Genomic DNA, 9,447 nt, shown 5'->3' with positions numbered 1-9,447 from the left:
CAAAAGCTACAATAGTTAGTAATAAATACACATAATATTAAAAGGAATTTAATTTTATTATTTGTTAAGGATTAACATTATTACATAGCAAGAGTATTATAATTTATAATGTTTATAAATATTAATTTAACATGAGTACAAGAAATATTTATTTTAACGCCATATGTAGATAATAAGATTTGGGTGTATAAAATACTATAACTTGGAATGTAACATTTGTTATTATCAACGTAAAAATTCTAAAAATAAATACTAACCAGATCTAAAATATTTTATATGTATAAAATATACGTACTAAATAATTATGTAACTAGATACATCAACGAGTACATTAAACCTTATTCGATGAAAACAAACATTTGCCAACATAGTATGTATAATTGAGATGAAAATGAGAAGCAATTCACATTTAAGATCAAATCACCTTTATCAAAAATTAACAATTAATTAAGCGTTGAGTAGAAATACGTTATATTATAGTATTTAAAAAGTCATCATATATTTAACAACCACACAATATTTTAAAACACGCAAAAAATACTTAAACATTTAATAAGAAAAAAACATGAAATAGTTCATGGTACATAATAATAAAAAAATAAACTAAATATTGGTTTATTTATTTTGGCAATAAATTGTTGGCATTCTACTATGTGTATGTATGCAGTATATGCATATATTTTTTATTTATTATTTTAGCATAAATACGTGTATAAATATTATGTTTTTTTTTCATTAGTGCAAATTGGTGTTGAATTGTAAATGTAAATGTACAATATAGTGTAGTGTAAAAATTGTTATTACTTTATAAATGTATGTATATCTAAATTTTATGTGAAAAAATTGTTTTCACAGCCAATTAACCTCGCAGATAAACAAATTAGAAAATTTGCAAACAAAAATTAAAAAAAGCAAATCAATCATAAATTTAAAATCAATATTAAATTATCACAAAATCGCATGAAATAAATTTTAATATAAATAAAAAATCTTTGGCCATGTTTGGTAGGAAATTTGATTGAAAATACAAACATATACTAATTGAGCTTGGAAGTAAAAATAATATGTTCTATGTTAGACATAGTTTAGCCATGCATTATCAACATACAAAACATTACGCCGTATAATTATATAAATGCATTAAAAATTAATTTTGAATTCTAGTAGTTTAAATTATCAAGCCATTACATATCAGTTTCTTGGCTTGTGTGAAACCTTGTTAGAGTTAGCATATCAATGATATCAATATTTTAAAAATCACAGTTAAAATATGTCGTTGATACAAAATAGTTAATCAATGTAAATAGATTTCCCACTATAATACGACGGGGTTACCGGAAATATATATTAATTTTACAAGTCTAAAACTTTTATCTCTCACTTCTCGCAATATGCAGTAAAGCTTTTCCAGTATAATTTTAGACCAGTGTTTACACTTTAAATATACGCATATATATGTATAAAAAAATAAGGTACCTCGGTATTTTTAGTGTTAAATTCAAACTAAAGTAAAAAATAAATTGTCAATATTTAATGATGTCATTAATATTTAATATAACATAAATAACAGCCAGTTAATGTTTAAAGCGAGAAAGTTTAGGTTCTTTGAAGATAAATAAAGTATGACATAAAACGATAAAAATTATTCAAAAATAAAAAGGAGTGATTGTTATATTTATATGCTGTATATAATAAATAAATAATTCTAATATAAATTATAAATTAGAGGTTCAAACTGACCATTTGCATATGGATGGGGGGGGGTATTTTCAAAAATGGTAAATGAAAATCAACTCAGCAGGGTTACACAGGTACTTAAAAGAAAACATATTCTTACCTAACCATATTCGTACCCTGCTTAATAATAATAGTTATATTGTGTATATATATAAAAAATATTCGATTCAAGCGTTAGTAATGTGTATATAAATATTCATATAAATACGTATGTCAATATCAGTTATTATCATCTGATGCATCCTCATTGCCTTTATTGTGTGACCTTATGAGCCGTTCCGGATGCAAGTTCGCCATCTGCGTGTAGTCTCTAAACACTTCGTTGTACGTCTCATCGCCTTGGGCTCCGATATCGGACTCTTTCATTTCATCATTAAGTTTTGTGAGTCTCAACCTAATACAAGACAATATACAAAAGTAGGATTAGTTAGCTTATATCATATAAAATAATATAAACACTCACAATGTTACTATATCTGCATTAGCATTGGACACGGCGATATCTAAAGGTGTATTTCCATTTTTGTCTTGGATAGACTGATCGGCACGGTACCGCAGCAATAGACATACCTAAAAATATAGTCCATCGTACAATAATTGTACTACATATATATTTATGAACAAGCGTACTTGTGCTGTATTTCCAGTTTCAGTGGCGAGATGAAGCGCCGTTTTACCGAGTGAATCTTGAGCATTGATTCTAGAACCGTTCATCAAAAGATACGAGCAAGCCATCACGGAACCCTGAAAATGATTTGATTCTTTAAATGTGTATTTTCATTGAAAATAGTAAGATTTTGTTTTGTTTGTTCACACTAACACTCATCACTGCAGCATGTAATGGAGTTCGAATGTAATGATTAGGATGCGGATGAGTCACATGCGGATCGGCGCGGAGAGCTAAGGCACGACACATGACTGGCAGATTGTGCGCTCCAGCAGCATGGTATAAGAGCAACGATGGCGAAAGTGCGCTAAGATCTTCCTCTGTGCGATGACAAAAACATGTATTGGTTAGATGGATAGTTTTTAAATGGTTCTGACATTTGAATAATTCTGTAAAAATATCAGGAGGTGAAAGATGATGCATATAGTTTAGAAGTACAGTACATACGTGACATTACAATATAACATTTACAATAAGAGAAACATTCATCACTCAAATCAGTTCCAGTTACATTTAACTTATTTATTATTATTGCGAATTGAATAGACATATTCTTGACTTAAAATCTTCACAAAAAATCGTGTTGCATTGCAGTTTTAAGTTTTAAATTTTTTAGCAGCATAATGGAACACAACTAGGCTTCTCAATCGAATATTCGAATTATTCGCCCGATTTTTAATTATATGCATATTTTAATAATTGATTGAATATTTGTTTATACTATCTCGAATAAAATTTGAACAAATCTTAGAGTGAAACAATTTGAATACTTAAGTAACAAGTCGTTTTTTTTTCTCAACATATCCGAATGACTAATGCTGCTTCATAATCCAAGGCCCTTTATGCGCCTATTTTTGTTTCGATATACAACACAATGGACGCACCTTCTCAACAAAAACATGCTTTTAGGCCTTCGAAAACCATCTGTGTATAGAATGTTTGTTGGTAGTATTTACTATGATCGAAATTCGCAGAATTCGTTCGTTGAATGACGTTGAAATGTTGGAAAAGCCCACCATTTTGTAAAGTTCGTGTTACGTTTTTGTATTTGTTGTTTCAAGATGCAAAGATTTTATTTAAATCAGTTAAATAATTCGATCACGGTTAATTTATTTCTAGTTATTTAATTTATATGCAAATCTGCACAAAACAAACGCCGATACAGATCCGATCTTCATAATTCTGATGATTTGATAAAGCTGAAAGGACATCCCTGATCAAAAAATATGTAATAATAAATTAAGCATCTTCCTTTTGACACCCTTACTGCTCAGTAATTCACGCAGCATTGTGTTATACATATTTTATAAAATTAAAAAAGTTAAACAATTATTAAAGTAATTAATGATTAATTAAGATAATTATAATTTGTTTATTTCTGTCATTTATTTTATAAGAATTGTTATGTGATCGTTGGATTTGGAGAACAGGTGGAGAATTGGCAACACTACAGTTGTCATACCGCATTTAACCTGCTGTCAATACAATAGCATTCGTTGTTGGTGCATTCGGGATGCTAATTTTTCAGAATCTCAGGTCGTCGCCTACAATTCATTTCTCAGTGAGTTGTAAAGATTAATAGCATTTTGGTTTATTGTGCTTTTAACACATATTCGTGACAAGTAATCTCAAGTTCAATGCATATTTGCATTGAGTGCTTTCTCCTTTCAAGATAATTCACTCTGATTGTGGAATCCAAAATGAATAACCGATAGCTTCTACTTCGTTTATTATGTAAAATGAATATGTGGCATTATCCCTTAAATTAAGAAGTTGATTTCATTGACTATACAATTCATTAGCGTTTTTTAAGCTATTCGTTTTAATATTATTTAAATTACATTCCAAAATAAAATATTAGATACATCCATTTAAATAATTTAATTTATTTATCTCAATATTTATGTTAACCCATTATCAGCAAGGAGCCAAATAATTGACTTTAATTGAATTAATGAAATTCGCAATACGATTTTTATTTATTTTGTCTCCAATATCATTCTGTGAAGTTTAACAATTATATGGTGTTTGTGAAATTCAATCACTTCAATAATCAGACACGCAAAATAAGCTCGCAAATAAAACGATTGAATAACCAAAATTACATTACGTGCTATTTTAAAAGATCAGGAACTTTTTCAACATTTCATATTAATTGAAATTAGTGATAAACTTAAAAAATATTTATACTATAATTTAGAGATAATTAAATTATAAATTCTTCACCCATATTGACGTCAGAGTCGTCTCCTTCTGTTGAATCTTGATCGCTTGGTAGGGCGATCGAGGTAGGCGGTTCCGTTGCACTCAATTCGCTTCCTATTAATAAAACATCACGATCCGAAGACTTGTGTGATTCACCTAACACATTAAAATAATCTAATCATTACAATATATAATACAAGTCTAAATCAAACTATTTTATTACTAACTTGGAGGTTGGTTATTTTCTTCGATTGACTCCACCTTAGGAGTTTGACGAGTACGCGGTCTGGAACGAGGACGTCTCCTAACTCGTCTCACCGACCACTTTCTAGTGCTGTCTTCTTTTTCGTCAACATTTCTATTATTACCGTCAATTCTCGTCTGACGATTGTTGCATTCTTCGTCTATGTTCAACTCTCTTACAAACATCAACGATACGTATTTTGCTCTAATCCATGCTTCTCGAACTGCACTAAAAATGATTAATATAAAAATTACAATTTAAAACTATATATTATTAGTAAGGTTCTCCGAAATGATATGATTATTCTTACGAGCTACTACCAGGAACTGGTTTCATAACAGTCGTAGTTTCATCCACTGCTGCTTCGTACACTTGATTTACAATTAAATTTCCTAACTCAGCCATCACTTTGACAGCATCACCTTCCCATTCGTCGAGAGTCAGTGAACGAACTTTGCTGTGGTGTACGCCTAAAGATCGATGTACACCGGAACATTCTAAAAGCATACACACATTTAATGGAAAATCTTACTTTTATTTCATCTTACATTCAATAAATACCTATGCATAGCGTTATCCCTAAATTAATACTAGCCCATCGTGGATTTGGACTGCTGCAATCGCAACAAGAATTATTACCAGGTATATTTAATAATTGTTCCCACATCCTAAAAAAATAAATAACTATCAATACAATACATTTTCTAATATATTAAACATTATTAAGTCACTTACTTCATCTTTTTATTTGACGATTGATTTCTAATGTTACTGGAAGTTTGATTTTGAGATGAAGACAAATTAGCCATGTTACTATCGGTAATAGCTAAAGTACTGAGTCCTCTTTGTATAGCCATGCGTATGCCACATTGTAACGAATACATCCACGAATTCAACATAGCTTCAGAATCAGCTTGTAACATGTGACTCCTAAATAAATCAAGTTATTGATAATATAAATTGAATAATTTTGTATTTATTAAATATTGTAAATTACTTTGATGGTGATAATACTTCGAAGCAAAATCTTCTTTCACCATCCATAACAGGTTTAACAGTGCATAATCGTAGATCTTCTTCCATCACTGTGACATTTTCTTCTCCAGTTCTTTTCCTATTACACATAAATTATGAATATAGCTATAATTTATTAAATATAACAAAAAAAATATAGTTGTATAAATGAGTTTTAATGCTTTTAATCAATGGGAGAGGTAGCATCTAGCTTTTTGACCGCTGATGTTTAACCCACAAAACTAAAACTTATCATGCTGCCAAATATGGTATGAATTTTTCTAATATTTAAAAAAAATATTACATTAATAGAGATCATAGCATCTTTTGATAAAAACACATAGGGATGGAAAATAACATTTTTTTTAATAAAAAGTGTCTTTTGAAAAGCCACAAATTATCCAAATAATTTAATTTGACTACATTAGCTCTGCCCTAACCCACCGACGAATGAAGTTTAATATACTATTAAATTTCTTCATAAATATTATATTTTACATAATCCACATATTGAAAATTATTGATAAAATAATTTTAACAAATGTAAAACTGTAAAAAAAACATTTTAGTATTTCATCTGCGAGTTTTTAGTATATCAGTCAAACTGAGGATTATATTTTAAAAGTGTTTTATGTATGAGGAATATATCGTACTTAGCGCCACACTCAAAAACTACCAGTTGTTACTCCTCAATGCGTTTTCTGTGCTGTTCAAACCCAAACCTAACCTAAGCAAATTTAGCATTATACCGTTATTATATTCGTTTAGGTTAGTTTTGGGTTTGAACAGCAAATGGACGTTTCGCAACTGTCAAATTTTAACATAGCACCATGCTAACTAATAAGTACCGAAAATGTAATAAAAAAACTTATTTATACACCTAATAATAAATAATTTATGTAATAAATTTACCTATACACCAATTGATTATCATAAAGATAAAACCATCTTCTGTTCCATGTCTTGAATGCATTTGAAGTTCTTTTAAATAGATAACCCTGCATTCTAGGGTTGTTTGAGGTTTTCGGGGAAGACAAAAGTGTCATTGTGTCGGAGCCATCAATTTCCTTATTCGATATGTGGCAACTAGGAAGCACTGTATCGAGACTGTTCACAACGTTGTGTCTATTCTCCATTTCTTTTTCTAGTACTTTACATTCTAGACGCATAGTAGCGACCTAAAAGTATATCATAATTAATCTATTGATAACGACTTAATCTATAGATAACGCTCATACGTTATCAGCCGCTTTTTCAAGAATTGGATCCAAGTCTTCACAGAAGTCCGCACCTTGGTGATAAAACGTTCGGCAAGCGTGCATATATGACAGGAACTAAAAATTAATATTTATTCAATATTTAATTAAATTAAATATAAATCGATAAATTACCGTTGCAAGGATCTCAGGCCTCCTCCTAGCTTTCACCATTGCGAGTGAATGTATATAATCCAAAGCCGTGTGACGGAAACATGAGCGTGTAGCTGATAACAAATTATCAGTTTCTTCGATTTCTATAGGTCGATTTTTAGATACCTAAAAATATATAAATAAACAAATTTGATATATATACATGTATAATATAATACTATTTATAGAGCTTTAAATTGAACCTGTGAATTTTTTACGAGAGCAGCGTCAAAATCATTTGAAATTTTCTCAAAATGCAACTTGCTTTCTTTTACACTCTTGATGTCGCTTAAAATATAATAAATAATCAAATATACATTGTATTTAATATTAACATAATCATAAATATATACATTTTTACGAAGGAAGATAGGTTTTTATATACGGTTCTCGAAGCCTGATCGAGAAGGATTGTGTGAAATTTATTCATCTCTTGCACCATTTGATTCAAGCGAGTGAGCTCTGTCATTACCGATGGTTCGTCAATAAAATGTGAACTTAGCTCCCAGACGGAAGTAGCGAATAAACTAAAATTTTAAATGTATATTGGTTAAGGACAGTAGTATGAATATATAATATTATAATAAATTAAATAATAATTTTATACCTTTGTTGAGCGACATAAGTTTTTCCATTTTCAATCATCAAACTACACATCTTGATTACTTTCTCTAGCTTGGTTTCCAAGTTTTCGACACTGACTTCTTCTTCTTCAAGTTGTAATCTATTTTTTAAAACGAGAATGAATACATTGTTTTTTTAAATTTTTGATTTGCGCGGTAGATAGGTTCCACGTAATTTCGTGTAAATTGAATTAGCATAAATCGAGGCATAGAACACATAAAAATGGAAGATAGGTTATAAAAAATAAAAATCTGCATAAATCGAAACTTAAACTCTATACAAAAATAAGAAATAGGTTACAAAAACCACATAATTATATATGTATTATATATCCGATATTGTATATCAATATAATTATTTGAAAAGTTGAAAAAAAGCAATTTTTTCAGCGGTTGCGTAGTGTTAATATTTATAAGGTCAGTCAAAAGCAAACAAAATTACTGACCCAATAAATATGGGTCCATAATTTGAGAGTTTGGTTAAGGAATATACTATGTATATAAAAAATTATAACTATTCCAGCAATCGAATATAGGCGTGTTTTTATCTAACGTGTGGTAATACCAACTTTCGTAGCCTTAAAGTCCGTTATTATTTGTGGTTAATTGGTTGTATTCTCTATGTAGTGTGACATAAAAAAGCATTTTGTTCATTTGAAATCTAAATGAATGTTTTGTTCCAAGAATAGAATCAAGTTACGGGTGCAGTTAGTATTGCCAGAAAAGTTAAATATGCAAACAATTAAATTTGTTGTAAAACTTACAACGTATTGGCTCAATAGATAAAGCTTAATTACTTTTAATCGAATTTAATTTAATAAAAACAATTTACTTAAACGCCATCTTGTTTTACGTACTTATATGGAACAAATTGAATTAGAACATTTACGATTCATATAATCATAAAACTAAATTCATTATGTGGACCAGTTTAAAGTTTACGTTTACAATCCAGCAGTTATCGTCAAAAACGTTTAACTTATTATATTTGTTGAATGTTTTAGTACATTGTTTATGGTATGTAATGTTTTTTTTTAATGTGTGTTAAAGTAACAGTAAATTCAAAAACTAGTATTAAAAAAGTAAACAGAGCTGAAGTAAAAGTAGTAAATATGAACGTTATATAACCTGAACTTAGGCGAGTCCCGAAGGCACTCTTCAAGATCGACATTGCGCCCCATGACGATTGGCACTCACTCCCCTCGCTTCTTTCCCTGCGCCTTCGCTGATGACGCATGCGGACCTAATCGCGATATCGACCATGAACCACGACGAGTATTACATTTTTTTAAATCCAGAAACACTTTTATTTTTTTTAAAGATTTTAAAAATAAATACAAAAAATATTAGTAATATAAAAATGGGATAACTTTTGCAAAAGTGGCAAACAACATTTTGCAACATAAATACGTTTTAAAATTTAAAACTTACTTTTATATCGCCGTTCGTGATCTGTTAAAAACTGCAACTAACGTGTTATTTTGTGCTATCGACGATACTGATATATGAACGCGGCACCGATATTTTTAACAAGTACCTTAAAATACA

General features: G+C 29.5%; 1 protein-coding gene across 2 annotated transcripts; it reads right to left on the bottom strand.

Annotated features, from left to right (window-relative positions):
* Positions 1 to 37: 37 nt before the first annotated feature.
* CenB1A (Centaurin beta 1A) lies at positions 38 to 9,151 on the bottom strand. Of its 2 annotated transcripts, none has more exons than XM_088185053.1 (17): positions 9,028 to 9,151; positions 7,884 to 8,000; positions 7,630 to 7,803; positions 7,480 to 7,564; positions 7,259 to 7,402; positions 7,106 to 7,201; positions 6,780 to 7,045; positions 5,851 to 5,967; positions 5,589 to 5,783; positions 5,415 to 5,521; positions 5,164 to 5,350; positions 4,837 to 5,081; positions 4,631 to 4,783; positions 2,558 to 2,724; positions 2,368 to 2,481; positions 2,201 to 2,307; positions 38 to 2,131 (listed from the first exon to the last, which is right to left on the bottom strand). In XM_088185053.1, the coding sequence occupies exons 1-17, from the start codon at positions 9,078 to 9,080 to the stop codon at positions 1,957 to 1,959; spliced, it is 2,502 nt and encodes an 833-aa protein (XP_088041179.1). In that variant the 5' UTR covers positions 9,081 to 9,151; the 3' UTR covers positions 38 to 1,956. The 2 variants fall into 2 exon arrangements, with proteins under 2 accessions (XP_088041179.1, XP_088041181.1); XM_088185055.1 differs by having other exon boundaries at positions 4,631 to 4,765.
* Positions 9,152 to 9,447: the final 296 nt, after the last annotated feature.

The sequence above is a fragment of the Plectrocnemia conspersa genome, unplaced genomic scaffold (assembly GCF_051122295.1).
Source record: "Plectrocnemia conspersa isolate PC_06_02 unplaced genomic scaffold, ASM5112229v1 ptg000004l, whole genome shotgun sequence".
NCBI classification, from domain to species: domain Eukaryota; kingdom Metazoa; phylum Arthropoda; class Insecta; order Trichoptera; family Polycentropodidae; genus Plectrocnemia; species Plectrocnemia conspersa.
This window is presented reverse-complemented; position numbering and strand designations above follow the sequence as displayed.

Coding starts and splice junctions, on each gene's coding strand:
- CenB1A (XM_088185053.1), bottom strand. CDS start 9,080: ATGGGGCGCAATGTCGATCTTGAAGAGTGCCTTCGGGACTCGCCTAAG. Junction 7,565..7,629: donor CTATCTTCCTTCGTAAAAAT/GTATATATTTAT, acceptor TTATATTTTAAG/CGACATCAAGAGTGTAAAAG. Junction 4,784..4,836: donor AGAAAATAACCAACCTCCAA/GTTAGTAATAAA, acceptor TGTAATGATTAG/ATTATTTTAATGTGTTAGGT.